This window comes from Ochlerotatus camptorhynchus, unplaced genomic scaffold (assembly GCF_037179485.1).
Source record: "Ochlerotatus camptorhynchus isolate MF236.1 unplaced genomic scaffold, CSIRO-AGI_Acam_v1.1 ptg000569l, whole genome shotgun sequence".
Taxonomy (NCBI): domain Eukaryota; kingdom Metazoa; phylum Arthropoda; class Insecta; order Diptera; family Culicidae; genus Ochlerotatus; species Ochlerotatus camptorhynchus.
The window spans coordinates 674399-694784 of record NW_027041050.1 but is presented as its reverse complement, the minus strand read 5'-3'; the positions used below and the strand labels follow the sequence as shown (position 1 = coordinate 694784).

Here is a 20386-nt window from a genome sequence, read left to right as displayed (position 1 = left end):
AAATGCGCTCCCATTAGGGCGTCTGCTGTCGTTGGTTTGCACCCAATAGTGCCGCATGGCAATGGCAGAGATGGGTCCATTCAGCCATAGTCTTTACCACTACTGGTTCGCTACCGACTGGTTGGCTGATGCACCACGGAGGCAACGTAACGACTATCTACTAGTCATACTTGGCCAAGAGCCTTCCGAAAGAGATTCCCTTAGTGTCAGTCGATCGCAGTCGTCGGAAGGAATCGGATGTAGAATTTGCTTCCATCATCGCCCTGTACGTTCGGGAATCGGTCGTGTTGTTCTCTCCCATGTTTACGTGGTTCGCGTTTTAAGCGTTTGCGGTTTGGTGAACTTCCAGGAAACATTTAAATATTTTACAAAGGAAGAACAAGAACAAATGTGCATAGTGCCACTGGAGAGCATATTTATCAAATGCTTATGACATATCAACCAATGAGGAAAATGAATGTACGGTTTTGGATTTTTCTCCTTTACTTTGTGTCATCGGATTTGGTCTTAGGTGAGCATTGTGCTATAGTTTTATGTGTCAGAGCTATCTCCAAAGTAAAGTAAATATCTAGATCGAAACAAAAATAATGAAAGATTCTTTAATCTTGAATCATAAACCGTTATTTGCCATCATGACCGTCTGGTTCTGAATTTTGCAATGTGAAAATGTAATTAAACTATATGATGATTACTAATAAGGTACTCCCCCAGATGATCTATAAACAAAACAAAAAGTGACGATTCGGCGTGTAGAACCAGTTAGATTTAGTATATTCTGTTCGCAGCATTTGAATCAGTGTTTAAATCCGAATGGTGTATGAATGTACTGTAAGTATCATGGAAATATTTATGAAAAAGTTTCCACATCCAAATTTGGGTGGCAAAAATCAGTCATCGCCTTCAGACCTTGAGGCGTGATAAATAATGTAGGGTAAGTGTAACAGTGTGACTTTATGCCCATTCGAGTGGCTCACCGCTACATGAAAAAAAATCGAAGTCTGGAATTTCAAACATTTCAACAATGGTTGGTTGGGGCTCCAAACACCCTCGCAAAATTTGAAGTCATTTAGTGCACGGGAATGGCTCCCTCAAAGGACTTAAAGTTTGAATAGGAAAAATACCTTAAAAGTATCCCACGACGATAACGAGGCACTTCGAAAATTCAGACTCTACTGTTCGATTTTCTTGGTGTATAAAATAAACAACCTTCGGGGTATGGAGAACAATTTTGCAGAAGACTTTAAGTCAATTCACGATAACCCTGAACAGTTATTACGTTTTAGAGCCCAAGGGAAACTGGAAAGCCTTGATCCCTGAGGACACTTGGTCTTCATGTTGTCTAAAAATCCAGAGAGGATTTTATCGTCAATTGTAACAAAGCATCGTCTAGATGGTGACGTTTGCGTCAGTTTATTGAACGTATTTAATTTTAAGAGTAGTTTTTAGCTTTCTTTTCGTGAACATGTTGATAACTTTTTGAGTTTTCAACCAAAATGAATAAATTTTTGACATTTCAAAGCTTTGAATAAGTGGAATCGCTTATGATCATCGCTGTTTTTATCTTATGTTCGCTTAACCTGTTATACAGTTAATTGAATCAGTTTGATTTGAAGTTGAAAAAACAAATTTGGGATATTTACACATAAAATGCAAATATATGAGTGTGAAAAAAATGCTCTGTTTGGGAAGATCTCGAGTTTGATCACGGGATGCCTCTAGATTCAAATATCGAATGATACCCGAATAGAGGTAAATAGTAAAATAAAGGGTGTATTCGATAAAAATGGCACACACATATTTACTTCCCAAAATTATACCGATTATCGGATTTTCTTGAAATTTTCATGGAATGAAAAACTACTAATGAGTTATGATCAACAAAATTTGTTTTTGCAATTTCGTCTTCCATCCCGAATACCCGTGCCTTCCTTTTCACTCCACCCAACAAATTTTAAACAACCAATTTTCCCAGTGTTTTTGTTGTTTTTACCCAAATTTTCTTCAATTCCAGCTCTGTTTTAATAGTTTTAGGATGTTTGCAAAGTTCCGTCTTCATAATTGCCCATATTTTTTTTTTCAATTGGGCGAAGTTCCGGTGAATTTGGTGGGTTCATATCTTTTGGTACAAAATTGACTCCGTTGGCTCGGTACCACTCCAACACGTTTCGAGCGTAGTGGCAGGATGGACATCAGTCCAAAACAGAGTTGATCTTTTGTGCTTCCGTATGAATGGCAAGAGACGCTTCTTAAGCGTAAATCGCACCGTTTCACCACATCCGCAAATTACCTGCCAGATCAGGAACTTCTTTGCAAATTTCAATAATTTCTTCCTTCGAACATCCTCAAACTTAGACTTGGCAACGAAATATTCTTGCCCAGGAAGTTGACGGAAGTCGGCCTTGACGTAAGTTTTGTCATCCATCACGATGCAACACGATTTGGTGAACAACTTCGTGTAAAATTTCCGGGCACGGGTTTTCGCAGTGATGTTTTGCTTTTCATTACGGTTTGTACGGTTTTGGGCTTTTAACACCTTGTGAACATGTAACTCAGCACGCTTCATGTTTTCTGCACAAAAACGACTGACACCTTGGATTTTTTAGCGACATCTAGAATTGACGGTTTTGAGCTGTTGCACCGCTTTCCTGGGCATTTTACTGTCCATTGGACCACTTTTATGATCACTCCCTTCTTTCCTTCGGGTAATCAGACGCCCCTTAAAGGTTCTTATCACACGAGACACAGTTGTATTTGCAATTCCAAGCTTTTTAGCGATCCATCGATGGGACACCTTTGGATTTTGATTGTAAGTGCACAAAAAATTTTCGCGGACAATTTCTTGTTTCAATCATGTCGAAACTTAAGTATAAATAACTATGAAATTTGGCAGATGTAAACTATACACTATGAGTAAGATTTTCTCAAATTTACAGGTGTTTTACTCACACGGTTCAAAAGTTACATAAGATTTTCGGTGTGCCATTTTTATCGAATACACCCTTTAATATCAATTTTGGATATCACAACTCATTAAATTATTTATATGCTCTTCAACAAAACAAGTCAATAACAAAGCAATACCCAACTAACATTTTAAGCTTTATAAGCCAACTGTAAAGAAGCCGAAAAAAGGCTGCAGATAATAGCTAAAAGCAGAAACTAGCAAAATAGTTTTGGAGAGCGTTTACTCAAAATGTTCACAATAATTATTCAATTTGTCAGTCACGCAGCAAATAAACGCTAATGTCACTTCTATACACATATTAATCAACTTTCGACTTGTAGCTGCAAAACAAAGCTAATAAATACTCATTTAATGGATTCTACACAACCAACCACTCTTGCTGAATAACATAAATATCAAAAGTACATTTTCAACAACTAAACAACCTGTACTCAGCTAATTAACTGTGTTAGCTTTACTTTGGAAGCATGTTTAATCATCTAGGTTCAGTTTTAGACTTGTGCAGTTTTACAGCTTTCACTCCGCTCTTTTTTAAAGCTGAACTAATTAGCCGAGATAAAGTGATCTTGTTGTAGAAGGTTTTTTTGTTTTTTGTTTACGTCAGTTCAAAGTGTTGGCGTAGCTTATTTGGTAGTGTCAAGGTTTGCCAATGCCAATCGTCTCGAGTTCGAACATTCCAGGTTTCCGGTACAGGGTAAATAAATTTGGTAGTGTTCTTATAACTAATTTCGATTAATTTGATTCGCAGTAAAATAAACTTAATAAAATCCTCCAACAAAAAAACGGGTTAAACAATATTTAACCTGGCTACCAGAGAAAGCTGTGTAGTGATTATTGGATTACCGGGAAAAGGTTGAATAAGCGCCTTTCAAGTTCACACACAACTAAACAGCAGGATAACAGCTGTATAGAAGCGTAAATGGATATGCAATAAGAGCTTGTCCCAACCTGTCCCAACAGCCATAAGTACCTGACTAAGTTCAGCAGATTTGCTTGCAAAGAGGTTGAGTAAAGGTTTCTTCATATCGTATAACATTTAAATGCAGCTTGAGACTGTATGAATGAAATGAGTAAAGCGTTTACATTGCGAAAATTGTTAGTTGGGTTTTGTATGAACTGGATAAAATTTGTGCGTTCTTCCAGCAGATCGAATTCCAGTGCTCAAAGATAATCCGAAGAGATAACATACACGGATAGAAATCTCCTTATATCTTTTGGCAAATTTGGATTATTCATAAAATGTATAAGTCAACTAATAAGCACACGCCTTGCAAAAATTTAATGAAAATCATGTGTCAAATGAAATTTATAAACGGTCACACATACCTTTTATGAATTCTTATAGGACCTATGCGGTTTGTCTTAGGAATGTATAAGGCTGATGTTTTGGCAAAAATGTATAAGTGAAACACATAAATAAAATAATTGATTTTCGTTTCGTGTAGAGGCTTCAGTTTACACGTCAATTGTTTCTTCAGGAAAACGGACGGTATTCCGTCTGGTCCGGAATTGTGAGACGATTTCAGCCTGGGTGCCACCGATGAGATCAGAGCTTCATCGACCGGGATTTCGTTCAGCACGTGATTGTACACGGGTACATTGGAAGCAGCTAGAGCAACTTGTTGGGACGATATTATCTCGTTAATTTCTTCAAGGCTAGATGCATCGTTAACTCCTAACTTCATGGTAGAAGGGAGACCGGATTCTTTGTGCTGTTCATTCACGTACTTCCAAAAACTCCGTGGATTGGACTTGAATTCGCGCTGCATGTTCTGGTGGTAGTGGGAAAAACTTTCCAGTGATGCCTTTTTGTACGCCAAGTTTAGCCTCACGTAATAGTCTCGAAGTGATATCATGCGTTATCTCGTAAACCGTCTTAACGCAGTTCCCTTGATGGATTTCATCTTACTCAGACTCTTCGTTTGCCACGGATGACGATCTAGATCTCGATGCACCGTGTTTGGCATATGCCTATCGATAACATAAGGCTTCTACTCGAAAAAATTGCACAATTTTTATCCGTGTGTAACTTTTTTTATCCATGGGTAAAAATTGATGAAAATCTGGGTATAACTAGTTTGGAGTGAATTGTTTACATGTGCAATATTTCATAACTATCGGTTCAGTGGTTAATGAGATGTCATCGAAACAAGAAGAAAATCGCCGGAGAATTTCGCGCGCCGTCATGGAAAATCCGACTGCGACCATGAGATGGATCGGAAGACAACTGGAAATTACCCATACCACTGTGTCTCGGGTGATAAAATCGTTTAAGGAGTTCCAGATGACCGAGCGGCGCGCTGGAAGTGGAAGAAAATCGAAGACAGCTGACCCTGTGAAGGGCCGGAAGGTGTTGGATTATTTCAAGCGTAATCCGAACCTTTCGATTCGCGACGTGGCTCTGAAGACAAAGTGTTCTGCCTGGTTCGTTCAGCAAACCATAAAACGAGCTGGGCTTCGTGTATTCAAGGTCCGGAAGGCACCGAACCGGCGTGATTAACAAAACACGGCGGCCAAATCCCGCGCAAGGAAGCTGTATCGAGAGTGGTTAACGAAACCGATGTGTGTGGTTATGGATGACGAAACCTACATCAAGGCAGACGCAAAGCAGATACCGGGGCTGGAGTTCTACGTTGCCAAATCACGGTTTGATGTTCCGGTAGACATAAGGAAGAAGAAAGTGGACAAATTCGCCAAAAAATACTTGCTCTGACAGGCCATATGCCAATGCGGTAAACTGAGTAAACCGTACATCACAATGGGTACCATCAACAGCGAAATTTACCGCACCGAGTGCCTCCAGAAGCGTCTGTTGCCCTTTCTGCGGTCACACGGAGGCGAGACATTATTTTGGCCGGACCTGGCATCATGGCATTACGCGCGATCGACGTTGGATTGGTACAGAGACAATAACGTTGTTTTTGAACCAAAAACCGCCAACCCCCCAAATTCACCAGATATTCGTCCGGTGGAAAGATTTTGGGCCATAATGAAGGCCAAAGTTCGAAAATCGTGGAGTTGAAGAAATAATGGATGAAAGTGACTAAAAAGGTCGGCTCCACCATTGCACAAAATGTAATGAGCGGTCTTAAGGGAAAGGTGCGGGCTTTCAGCGACGGAAAGGAAATTGAATAAAGTAATTATGCCGAAACATAATCCTTATGTATTTGTTCATTCCCTGAAAGTTTCAAGAAAATCAGACTTAAAATAAATTTTTGGCGAACACTTTTGTCTGGTGCATTTTTTTCGAGTACAGGCCTTATGACAGAACATTAACAAAAGTCCGTGTGCCAATTTCCATGTCGGTGCTATACTATTGATCAGCTTTCCGGAAATTGCAGGGAACGGGCGCCATGCACCTCCCGGAAGATTGAAATCTCTTTTATTCGTATATCATTTATTGAAAATTTTCTTGCTGTAGCCTATTAAAACTCTTTCAATCCATCGAAGGGAAGTAAAGCCGTTGGTCCCGGCCCATGTGTTGTGATTGAATGGGTGCGGTATTCTACGTAGGTGTGGACGCTGCCTTCCTGCACATTCGATTGCCATCAATGAATGCCAATCGATGTCCGTCGGTGAATGACACTAGATTGCGGAACAGAGACCGACGTTAAATAAAGGAATGAAGAAGTACCTATCGATACAATAACCACACATTTCCCCCTTGGAACAGATTTCATCTAGTATTACAGATTCCAAGAGGACAAATTCATTGTCAAATAAAAAAGTTCTAGAATGTCAAATTTACCCCAAAGTACAGAAAAAAGGTTAATAAGATATATTAGGCTTCGTGTACAAATTACGTGACGCGTGGAGGGGTGCGGGAAGGGGATCGAACTTGCGTTACTTATTGTTACATAAGCGTTTAGCTTAATAAAACGATTTGATTGCCTGGCATTTACGGTATTGTTACAGTTTTCTGTATCTTTTTTTCATGTTGAGAGTACAACAGGATAGTCAAAACCTAATTCGGGTCCAATGAATTGCATGATTGACCCTATTTTTGACAGCTGATCAGCTTTTACATTTCCTTCAACGCAATGATCAGGAACCCAATATAGGTTAACCATATTAAGTATGACAGGACCAAGGGGTGGTCACTCTACACACTTATTTTGCGTCAACATTTTTCTCAGTGTGCCTCAAGTGTGCCGCGCTGTATCAAGAGTGCCATGTCATCCGACTGATTTTTGTGTGTGAATAATTGTATGTTTGCCAACCCGGTATTTTGACAATTCATTTTTTTTTGTTGTATATCAAACCGTACAAGCAGTCGAAGACAATGGTCACGTCAACGCTATATCAACAGAATGGGCAGCCAATCAAGAATACTGCTGCTGCGCAGCACTCTGACCGGCCCAGTTCCGTCTCCCGTATGTCGCAGTGCGATGAAGATTTGATCCACGGAGAGTACAGCAAACATTACACGCTGGTGAGGAATATTGGGAATGCACCCCTAGCAGCACACTTGTCACTGAGCAGTTGTGGTTACTTGTATGTAACTTATTTCAGTCACAATTACGTTGCAGCAACTTATTATGATCGAAGTGTGTTGCTTGGGACTCATTGAACATTCTGCTTCGGGACATCAAAGATGAGGACGTTATCATCGATCACCATTTGCATATCAAGCTGATTGACTTCGGATCGGTGACGTTCGTACAGGAAGGGCAACTTTTTTCTACCTTCTACGGCACGAACAAGTACTGCAGTCTGGAAGTGTTGGTAGGCAACCGCTACTCCTGCCCTGAACTGGAAATGTGAGCGGGAGCTACTGGAGGTGGAATGAATGACGCAGTAAATCAATTCGAAAAAGTTCAATTTTCCCAAAATTGTCCCCTGCGAATCGTACGAAACCAATCCGTAGAAGTGCTGCGTAGTTGCAAATATCTGCTCCAGCCAGGCGGGACTGTCCACGGTGCCGCACAGCCTTTCAATATTGGATGATGTCGATGGTGAAGATGAGGATGAGCATGTCCAATTTCGAATAAAACAGAAAATTTATTTTTAAAAAAATGATTTACTGCTATTTAATTGATATGTTTTTGGATTCATTTTTAATGATTTTTATTTGGGGACTAAGGTTAAAATGTTTAGTGGTGGAGTAGCAGTGATTCTATTTCAATCAATCCTGAACTAGTCCAAGTTGAGCGTTAAATGCTTCCGCCGGTTGGTGGTTCTGTTGGTGTGCCGGATAGCGTACAACAGGCAATGTTAGTCCGGAGCTCTACAACAGGCAATGTTAGTGAATGTTTTGCTTCAAAATCCGTAAAACATCTGGAAGTCAATACAGAAGTACATAAACTTCCCAATTCCATGGCAGTTCCTGTACTCCTGTGTTGGCTTTCAAAGATTCATATTAAATCCTCCCGGTCGTCGTCGTGATGTCGGCATCTTCCGTTGCTCCGGTTGCGGATCATAGCAGTAAGGGTGAGTTGAAGGCTCCGGCGAAATTATTTGTTGCGGATACCGAAAATTGTTTGAGTCAGCAATCAAATTTTGACACATCCTCACTGCGAATGCGCTGAAATAATGCAGTGATGCCAGTTACTTTAGAGATCACAACAAATATGTACCATAGGTGCCAAATTAGGGAGCCATGGTGTGCCCTACTGTGTTTTTGGCACACTGTGCTGAGTGACCTACCGCTTGGACAGGACAGTTGCCACAACAACTTAGTATGTACATTCTCACACCAGTTTTTGATTTTCAAGCATTCAACGTTGCTTGACTATCTGAACAAATCGACAGTGCGCATGCATAAGGGCGTATACGTGATGATCGATTCTCTTCATCCATTGTCTCTTTGCTACAGCTAAGCGAAACAATTTTCTAGACTTTATTCAATGCAGAGTTGTAACAGGTTGTATTGGCTATCAAAAGCAACAGCAAACGCACCCCGAAACGTTAAATCTAGCGAGTTATTAATAAAAGAGAAAATCTACGAAGAGAATTGATCATCGCGTGCATGCTCACTGTCGAAATGCATGTTTGTATTTTTATAACTCCTTTTTATGTAAATCACTGCACAATCTAAGATTGACATAGATGGCTTGAAATACTGGAGGCCTTTTTCTTATCGACAGCGAAAATGTAAGTCCATGGCCGGTTATTCCAGCAGCCACCATATTATGGTTTCGCTTTGGCATACAATCTTCGTGCATAAAAATCAATGTATTTATTTGAAAATATTTTAGAATAATTTCTCAAATGCTCAAAAAGTTCTCTATCGAAGAGATTATTTTTATTTTTACCATTTCATTTTTGACTTGTCCGTGGATAAGATTTAAACGCGTGACCTTTAACGTGAGAGATATGGATGCTTATCACTACGACGGGCCCGAGGGGCACGCACAAACTTTTCAATACAACGCAGCCAGCTGAACAATGATATCAAGAGCAAATTTTCATTATGTCGTAAGTAACATTCGCACCAATCCGAGAAAAATAAAGTTTTGTTTTGATGACCGAAAAGTTATTCCTATTTCCAAGTAAACACATATAATTTCATAGTGATAGCAATGTTTAACATATTTAGCAGGGTTTTAATCATACAAATGCAAATCGCTAGCTTTCATGCTAAAAAATACTGGTTTTTGAGTCAAAAGTTATTATACGTCGTTTGGTGGCCCCTATTGTTACTTAAGTCAAAGTGTATTTACCAGGATATTCGGGAGAATTATCAATTACGTCTCCTTACGTGCAGCCCATTCATCATTTTAGGACCACCGAAATCATCTTAGCAACAAACAGTTCGATTTATTCACTTTAATAATGAGAAAGCGAAACGACGAACGTACACTTTTCAAGGATTTCTCAGCGCTGTTACTTAAGTCAAACGGCATCTCCATAGAAATTGGGTGACTTAAGTAACATCGAAAACTATTTTGATCGGAAGGTGATTACGTCAAAAAGCAATTTGGCTGGCAAATAAATTTAAAAATGGGATTTGATCCTATATTCGGACAGTATATAGTGTAATAGCAGGAGAATCGATTGACACTGATAGCTCGACTTTGTTACATTCGACGTAATGAAAATTTGCTCTTGATATAAAATATTATCATTACTACTTTCGTTACTATAAACGCACTCTTCAATTCAACTTCTTTGTTTAATTAGCCATTTTACCGAGAAATCCATTTGTTTTTCGAACTTTTTCGACCGAGTTCTATCTCACTAGCGATTGACTTCGTACCGATGATGACGACAACTGCACGGCCAATCATACCAACTCAGTGACTGAGATTAATTAACTCAGAGAATTTTCTTTCCATACGAAATTTACTCAGATTTGGAAAAAAAACTGCAGTTAATCACATCTTAACCAAACTCTATTTCGTTTAAAAAAATAATTTCCTCTTCACAATTCGCTAGACTCTGGCCGATATGACTTTTCAAACTCTTAAGCTGGGTTTAGACAGGGCAAGTCAATTGATCAAGTAAGTTGAATTCAACTGACTTGAACGCGAATTGAATGTGTAAACCATGCCATTCAACTGACTTGATCAACTCACTTGAATTGAAAAAAGTTGAACCAGGCTCAACTTTTCAAGCCAATTGAATTCAACTGAGTTGATCATTTGACTTGCCTAGTCTAAACCCAGCTTTAAGCTGTGGGGGTGGAGGAAAATGTAGTTGAAATGTTCGCGACGGCCCCGATGGTCGAGGAGAGTACCGGAGCGCAAATGATTGAAATTGAAGTCCAGAAGCCAAAACCCGGGTTCAAGTACGGGAACAATGAGGTCTATCAGAAAGCTCTAAAATCGTGCAAAATAAAACAAAGTAGAGAGGAGGAGAAACACAAGATGTAGGAAAGGAGGAAATTTCGACCAAGGGTGAAAATCGCAGTCAAGTCACCGCCCAGGAAGAAGAACTCATAATAGTTTGTATTTTTGAGTATTTTAAGATGTATTGGTACTCGACTCCCTTGAGTTGTTTTTTATGACATTTGAGCCTTTAAAATAAACAAATTAAAAGAAAAACAAACATAAACAGACTCAACGTAACCCCAATGATGGATAGAGTAACATAAAAGTAAATGTATAGTGATCATCGGTGATCAACCAATGATTTTTGAGAATTTTAAAAACCTTCTACCGATTGGATCTCCGTAAAACTTTACAAAAATCATTTTTAGTGTTTATTTGAACTAACTCTGATTATTTTGGTGCTTCAATAATTTTTGACACGCTAAATCATGCTTCAAAATTATCCTTACACTTTATGGCGTCCTTTAGCTTTATTTTTGAAAGAGAAAATCGCATTTCCATATGTTTCTTTTCCATACATATTTTAGTACGCCATTTTGGTTTCTAAACACACACGATTTAGAATTCCTCTGATTCATAAAATTTAGAGGAACCATGCATATAAAAGTGTCGATACATTAATTTCCACCAGTGTAGACATTGAAACCCGCAGACACTATAAAGATTTCCGGTTCCGGAAAAGCGAGTATGTTGCGTGCGTTTTATCGTCACAATTCCGTGTGAATTTTATTTAAACTTTCAGTGCTTTCAGTACTCGCGCGTTGTACAAAATACAAAAGTATGTTATTTTCACCATGAGGTCACTTTATGCAACGTGATATTCTCCAAAATATTCTTCAAGTATTGGTCTATTGGACATGGGTATTAAATGTTATGCAACATATTTAGTTTTACGTTGAGCAAGTTTCCAAGTACAGTAGATTTTTTTTTCGTGTTGTACTTTGTACATCGGCGGGAGTACTCAAACGTTAAGCCCAGTCGCATAAATTGCATGCATCAATTATCTAATCCATGTTCCAGGACGATTAGAAACTATGTAGGAAAGGAAATAAAATCAATTCATAACATAACAATGTATTTGTGTAAATTGCCCCGTAACGAGGGTAGATCACTTTTTCGTGGTACGTTACGGGATGTAAGATCTACCACCGATTCCTAGTCCTGGATTTCTTCAGTAATCAAAGGAACACATCCTAGTTATGAAGTAATGAAATAGGGTTGTTAGCGGAATGCTAAATAAAACAGCAAAAAAGGTTATCTTCCATTTAATTCCACTTAATTAATTTTGGTATCCATGACAGATACGTATTTCGACTACAATGTGCAGTCTTCATCAGTGTCATTCCCACTAAAGAACTTATCAAAATCTAACCCCCTTAAGTACTCATCCCCTAGGTAAAAAAAAGTCAAGATCATAGGTATAAAAATGAAACTACAATGTGTTGAATCGGAACCTACCTAACTAATAAGGGGGTAAGATTTTGATAAGTTCTTTAGTGGGAATGACACTGATGAAGACTGCACATTGTAGTCGAAATACGTATCTGTCATGGATACCAAAATTAATTAAGTGGAATTAAATGGAAGATAACCTTTTTTGCTGTTTTACATCCTAGTTACTTTTCATACATTGTTAATAGTGATAAGGGTTGCTTGGACCGAGGATAATCTTGAAACAAGGAAAACAAATAGTTAGTCTTCATGTATGTGATTCCTAACTTATATTCGTTGTTCCCTAGTTTGAAGTGATTAAGACTAGGGTTCTGATGCATGGTCATTATCGGTGTCATTCCTTAATTTTGTTGCTAAGGAATCCAATTTTGACTGACAAAGGGGCGCGCCTTTTGGAATCGCAGTAGGCCGCACTTGAAAGCTGGCGTGTTTTTCTTTTGCTGCGTATTTTTCGTAAGCGAATTAAACACATTTTGGCTTTAAATTTGTTAATTTGTGTGCTGAAAGTTAGTTGCAAGTGTTCATAAGGTTATCATTTAGTGATATATCGTGTTTTGCCTGTGTTTGCCTTGAGTGGCTCGGTTGAACTTGAATCTAACCTTCAAAATACACAACGCAGATTCAGTTCCTTTGTTCGGTGTGGATTTTCATTGCCTCCCGGAAGCCCGGTTCGCCGAGTTCGGATGCTACACTTTCGGCGTGTAGTTCTATTGAGAGATCGGTCCGGTTGGTGAATTAGCCCGAGAACGTGTTGATAATTTGTCCGTCTCGAGTTTTGGAGGTGATTCGGTGGCCGACGTGGCCGTGAATCAGCAAGTTTTCCGCTTGCAAAAGTGCTCGGCTGCTGGTCTCTTGCCGTTGTCGGAGATTGCGAGCAATATGAAAGATGCCTCGCTGGATACGCCCATGACTGGACGGGTGGCAGTTGGTGGCCACGAACTGTTCCTGGGGAAAGCACTACACGTGAACCTTCTCCCAGATGACCATGACAATGCAAGACAATTTGTGTTCGTTAAAGGAAGTATCACGAAATGAGATGCAAAACTTAGAGAAAATCAAAATTATGGAACCCATTGATTGGAGGATCAAATTAACGTGGTGAGACCAGTCCAAATACATTTTAAAATTTAAAAAACAAAAACTAAATACTACGTGCCAGGATTGAAAAGAATATTTTCGAACCTGGAAGCGTGTATGTAATACCATTTGATAACGGTGATGCATACATGCGGGGCTTATTGTAAGTGAAAGTAACCTCGGAATGGGCGTGACTCTCCAGACATTCTGAAATGGGTTGCTGGATCTGCAATATAGTTATCACTTTCTAACTCCCAGTCTAAAGCTGTCTACAATGACCATAAATGCGACATTGTAGAGAGAGTTCTTCCATAATAACACTGCCGGCCAGTGGGGGTTAGAGGGAATACACACACACACACACACACACACACACAAAGGGGCGTGCCTTTTGGAGGGTGTTTGAACACTCCGAAGGGTATAAATAGCGGGACCTTTCAATTAGAGTCGGATTCTTGCGATAAATGCAAGAATGACAACTGTAAAAAAAAGTAGAAGGGTCTGTGTACTAGAGGCACGAACGGAAGCTTGACGTAGGACCGCTAGTAGACGGAACAAATATGTTGATCATTTAGTTCTTAACTATTTCCATTTTTGAATTGATGGCCCTGAAAACAACGGCGGCTTAGTCATGCTGCCTATTCCGGTCGATGTGGGTGCTTTTGTCGTCGTCCGTCGTCTTTGTATTGGTACGATGCGTGCTGTTCCACTCATACGTCGTGTCCGACGCTTATCCGTCCGTTCCTTGAAAGCAAATTACAAAGAAAACTATTTGGCAAGCGTTTTTGCTATCGCTGTTTTTTTTATCTTAAATATTGTTTATTTCTTTTGATTTTTGATGTTTACAATAGTCATACAGTTCAAGTGGTTTAGCCTAATTGCTGTTCATCTTTGTTTTTTTTTCTTATATATAATTAATTATTCTTACATTTTAACTTTTGTGTTAACGTGTAATTTGTGAGTTCTGTCACCTGTTTCTGTAGGTTTTCTTTAAACTAACTTTATAATAACTTAAAATTACTATTTACCCAATTTTATTTACATAATTTAGTGTTGTGTTAGTATAGGATTTTACCATTTACTCGTGGTGGTTTGAGGTTAGTATGAGTACAATGAAAAATAAAAATAAAATAGGATAAGGAATATTTTGAAAATTACATTAGGTTTCTGATGCTTGCATGCTCAGATTGGGAGACTTTCGAACGGAAGGACTGGATGACATTCTGAAGTCTAGTTTCGAGGAATTCCATATCAGCAATATCATGCACATCAGTAGTTCTAGTCCAGTGAGATAGGTTCAAAATCATTTTCAGAATCTTGTTTTGGATTCTCTGAAGTCTTAGCTTGTGTGATCGAGTGCAAGATTCCCAAGGAGGGAGCTCATACTCAATTACTGGGCGGATAATTTGCTTGAAGACAGCAAGCTTGTTTCTCAGGCTTGGATTTTCTGTTGATAAGTAGATACAATTGCCTGATCAGGCCTGAAGATAAGCTTGCTGTCTAAGGTGAGACCAAGATACTTTACCTCCTTGAGCCATTCAGTAGTAAAGCCTCCTAAGCGAACCTTCACATCATCAGGCGGAACTAGTCTAGGGGATTTAGAATGAGGAAATATTATGGCCTGGGTCTTCGCCGCATTGATACAAATTTTCCAGATGTAAAAATAGTCAGCCAGAACATCCAGGCCTCGCTGAAGTTGATTGGTGAGAGCTCTGATCACGCGACCAGAACAGCTTTCCACCACCAGGAAGGGTGGGCATGATGGATATAAAGATATTAAAAATAATAGGGCCAAGGATGCTGCCTTGGGGCACACCAAAATTAACATTGAATGTTGCATAGGTGGTGTTGTACAGCGAGACCTGAAATGATCTGGCCGATAAATAATTTTTAATGATTTTCACCAAGAACATCGGAAAATTGTACCGTTACAGCTTGCACACCAGGCCATCATGTCAGACATTGTCGAACGCCTTCTCGACGTCCAACAATGCCTCTATTCCGCCTGATGATGTCCGTAACACGAAACAGCTGGTGGACAGTGGAGTGACCTTTGCGGAAACCGAACTGTTCCTCAAGGAAAATATTGTTGGAGTCTGCGAAGTCAAACAGTCGAGATAAAAATAATCTTCTCAAACATCTTCGAGAGAGCAGAGAGGAGACTGATGGGGCGATAGCTTCTAGGTGAAGTGGGATCTTTCCCTGGCTTCAGGATGGGAGTGACTTTAGCTAGTTTCCAACAATGTGGAAAGTAGCCAAGTTCGAAGCACCTGTTTAAGGTGGTGGTGAGATGAAGGTATGAGTTTTCACTCAGATGTTTCAACTCGATGTTAAAGATGTTGTCGAAGCCAGGAGCCTTCATGTTTGTTTGATGTTTTAATGGCTACTATCACCTCATCCACCATCACCCTCTGCTCCCTCTCAAAGGTATTGGCAGATTCTTCAAGCATTTGAACATTTTCAAGTGGACTTACAACCCTGTTACCTAACTGATGTGGAGTGAGGAAATGATTACCAAGGGCGTTTGACTTTTCAGCCGGTGTTAGTAGGTGTCTACCATCAGCGTTGAAAGGAGGGATGAGTAACAAGTGTAAGTGTTGCGTCCAAGATTGGTGAGATTAATCGCGTGTAGTTTTCGTATGTTTTGTTTTTTTTTTTTAATCCAAGAAAAGGTTTAAATTTTTGTAAAAGGTAAAACGTCCCGGAATCCCCACGAACGCAGCCAGTAGGAGACATTTCCATATAAATTGTAGGACAATGCCACTAGCCACCGCCAGAGCACGCTGTGTGAAGTCATGAATGGACGGCCATAGGGGTGGCGTAATGGGGGCCATTGCGTGGAGAATTCGTGGCACGTACGACGGTTCGGGGTCATCGTCCACCAAGAGGCACAGTCATAAGCCTGGTGATCATTATAGACTACGGTCACATAGCGAAAGTCAAAGCTAAAAATTAATAGTTTGAAGGTGAAAACTAAAGCTAAAGTGCTAAAGTGAGCTAAGTTGGAAGTTTGAAGAAGTTGTAGAGGAAGTTGCAACGTAATTACCAGGTAATTACCATCACCAAGAAAACCCCGAACCAGATCCAACCGTTGTCTAGTGAGATCAGATCGATAACCGCCATTTCGAATTCTCCTTCGCGCCCACAGGACCTCGCGGTTTTACCGTAACATTTGCGTACTCAACGTATTTTTCCGGAGTCGACCACGCCAATCGCCGGTAGTGTGTCCGAATCGCAGTTCGATAACCTGATCCCTCAGCTACAGTGTGCGCCACCAATCCAGGCAAGCCAACTTACCCGTGTGGATCGTTGAAACCTCGAGTCCGTCACCATACTCGAGGGGCGCACGGGACAGAGGCGTCCACCCATGGCCCAAGAAGGTGATGCGGTACAAGAGGTAGGAGAGGAACGACGACGACGGCAGTGGCAGGTGAAGGGGCCCCGAAGACAAAAGAAGAGTAGTGCTAGCACAAGGTAGGAGTAGACATCTAAGGAAGTGGGAGACCGTCCGTGAAGTGAGTGTGGGAGTTTGTCTTGAGTGAACTTTGAGTGTTTTCTTGGTTCGCGGAATTATCACGAGCGTGTGCCGACCCTGAGGCTTGGAGACGGGGGGTCTCATCAGTGCTGGGAGTAACACCGCACTGGCACGTTACAGATGGGTTTAGGTTTATTTTTTAGCAGCTAGGAAAGTTTCCAAAAAGGTTTTGAAAACTCTCCAAGGCTGCTGACATGCTTGTTCCGTAAGTCTTCAACCCGGGTCTTGATTGTTTTGGTTAGGTTGTTTTCTTGTCACGGAGGCCAGTCCTCTGATACTGCCTCCGATAGATATTTCGTAGTCTGATTAGTTGGTTAGTAATTGGTTCAAACTCGAAGGATTTACGGTTAACTGGAACTTCCCTGATGTTCTCCGCCTCAGACGCTTCAACGGCAGCATCAATGTCGTCAGTGGTCTCCATACGCCGATCGAAGCTGATGTGTTGGTCAACACTCCGCTCAAATGCCAACCAGTCTACATGATGAAAATCTCGCCGGGTTTGTTGCTGAACATGCACACCAGCGCCAACACTGAACAGAACCGGATAGTGATCGGAGCATAAATCCTCTTGGACGATTGGTTGGCTGATGTTAGAGGTGATGTTGATGATGAAAATGTCGAGCACTCAAAAGCAACCTAATCTACTGTGGAATGTGGGGCTGTCGGGAGCCAAGATGTTGTAGCAGCCATGTTGAAAATCTTCGTTGAGGATAGTTCCGTTCCTGTTTCTGCGGGTATTTCCCCACACTTCGTGCCTAGCGTTGAAGTCGCCAGCGATGATGAATCTGCCATGCCTCCGTGTCAGCTTGATGATATCGTTCTTCAGTTTACGTCAGTACCATCTCAAACACGAGCTTGCATCGGGCTATAAGCCGCGATACAAGTGAGAGGTCCGCTGGTTGTGGTGATCTCGTTGCCGATGGCTTCGATGAGGTTGAGTTGGAAGCATGGTAGAAGCACAAACGAAGTGACAGACAACTAACTGGCGAAGAAATCAATTAAAATAATGTGGTTCGCTGTAATAGAATTTTCTTAGAAGCTTGTGCCATCATCCACCAGATGGGATAGTATTTTTGTTTTGGTTTTGCACAAAGTTGATTTTGTGTACAATGATTCTTTGACAGTGTGCAAAGAGTGCGTATCATTTAGTCATTTTTTTATGCATTTCAGTTTTGAGTAGAGTGAAAGAGATAGAACCAAAACATTCTAGTACATTTGGTGAAAATGCTAGTTCAATCCAGTAGTAGTGTTGCCATGTGGTTCAATCCAGTAGTAGTGGTGTTGCCATGTGGTACACTGAAAAATTGCGATAGCAGGTTAGTCACCAAAGTTTTCGGCCGCTCCGTCTGTCACTTCGTTTGTGGTAGAAGCTTGAAATTAATTGCATGCTTGATGGCGCTTGTACGGTCCAGACGAAGCAATCGGTGGTTTAGGAAACAGACCAATACCTCCGGTTTCAGGTGCGTTTCCGTTAGAAAACATACATCGATGTCGTGAACCCGGAAGAACTCACCAAGCTCGTAGCTTTTGCTCTTGAGGGAACAAACATTCCAATTTAGGAAGTTAAGGTTACTGACTTCAGGGCCTCTATTTGCTGAGGAAGTTGGTCACCACCGCAGCTTCGGCACGGGTCTGGTTTTCTTTAGAGCGACAGGCACGAAGGTGCACGAAAAGATTCATCGTGAGCTCGAGGACTATCGTTGCTTTTCTCCTCTCTTCCTTTCATTGGTGAAATGGCATGTGAGCATGCGCAATTTTTCGTTACATGGCTGAATTTTGATTTTTTTTTTTAATGTGACCCCAGTATAGAAATTAAAGACTTAGTCCTACGTCAAAATCGAATACTTCATCATTTCTCAGTTTATTTATTTTAAATTGTTTATGTCACATGTTTATTTTAAAGTAATGAAGTTTTGGATGATCATAGTTTAATATTTAGTGTTAAATTTATCTTTATTCATTTATAGGAAGAACTAGGTCGATACGCAACCTCTATAACCATAAATGTGCAGCCCGACTAGAATCCGCCTTAGACACAACTTTACGGAGAAGTCAGCAGCGATCAGGATCCACGGTAAGGTCAAACTAACATATAACATCAGAAATAATTTGATCAATCAATAATTTCGTCAACCTTTTCAGTCTTTGATTGACTTTTCCGAAACTGGTGCTCAGAAGCAGTCGCTATTCAATCGATCACCGTATAACAATTACGAAGAAGACGTCGAACAAATCGTTTCAGAGTACAAACACAAGTACAACAACCAGCAAAAGCACCCAAATAATGGAAATCCTTTCTTCCCACCATCTGGAGTATCTCCAACCTCGCAAGTTGAAGTTGCAAATCTTAAGGTTAGAATTCCTCAAAATCTTCAGTGGGTCGTCGTTGATCGTTGCCATTTCATTGAGCAAAACCGAACGTTGGATACCAAGCTTGAGTTTCCAGATTTGCAAATCAGCGGTAGAGTCATTATGCATCCTTCCGGAGGTCGGTGTGAAATGATTTTGAGGTTGAGACGGGCTGGAATTGAGTTTAAGACTATCCCATTGGTTCCTAGTGGGTTGGGCGAAAGGAGTAGACAAGCAAACGTTCGAACCGATTCACATTTCTCGGAACCTGGATTTATTTCGGTTTTTGCTCACAGTTGTGAGGGTCCTACCGGGATCAAGTATCGCATCAACTCGAAACGAAGACATTTCCTCGCCAAACACCCTTCAAATTACGATGCTTTTTACAGCAAGGATTATGGTAATGAATTTCAGCGAAATATGGAACACAAAAGATCATTAAATCTCGAGGAGGACGATGGTCTTACAGAAAAGGATATATTCAAATTGACAGACGGAGATTCACTGTTCTTGTCCCCTTCAGCGTTCCTAGATGAAGATGGTGATGACCCATCAACGTTCAGTGCTGACAGTAGAACCATATTCTCCGACCGGAATCCGTTTGCTTATAACGCCTATGCTGGCAATGGCGCTGGTTGGCAAACGGTCGAATCAAACGACGCTCTTGATGAGGCGTACTCCAATGAAATCGACAATCTTTTTTCAAAGGGAGTACGTGGACTGCTGACGACCTACATGCAGAAGGCTTTGCAACCTGCGATCAAAGAAACTTTGATGGAAAGTATGGGATACACGCTATCTTACGGGTAAGTAATTGAAGAGAATAAAAATGATAAACAAAATTAACGAATCGATATAATCTAAGATGACATGTCCATGTTATGAGTAAAATTTAAAAATATGAATCTTTAGGAAAGAGGGACTATGGACATTTATCCACTCTTCAAAATTTGCTATAAGGTAGTTTATGATATGTGTTTTATAATCTCAGTGGCTTACGAATTATACAGCTATAGTTATATTATGCATAACTACATAGTAAGTTACTGCACAAGCCGTGTAATGTATTTTATGAATTCGAATATCATCGATTTAGGTCAAATTTCTAGGAAAATATCTGCAGTACCAGTGTTAACTAGTAATAAACTATTTTTAAGTTGATCAAGCATATTATTGCCTGAATAAGCTCTTATTCAGCTTCCAATGTGTGTTGGGTTTCCAACATAATAAATATCT

General features: G+C 40.3%; 1 protein-coding gene across 1 annotated transcript; it reads left to right on the top strand.

Moving 5' to 3' along the window:
* Positions 1-273: 273 nt before the first annotated feature.
* On the top strand, positions 274-19968 carry LOC135713570 (uncharacterized). The gene is made up of 3 exons (XM_065236697.1): positions 274-511; positions 18769-18875; positions 18944-19968. Exons 1-3 carry the CDS (start codon positions 424-426, stop codon positions 19958-19960), a joined length of 1212 nt encoding a protein of 403 aa, XP_065092769.1. The 5' UTR covers positions 274-423; the 3' UTR covers positions 19961-19968.
* The last annotated feature ends 418 nt before the right edge of the window (positions 19969-20386 follow it).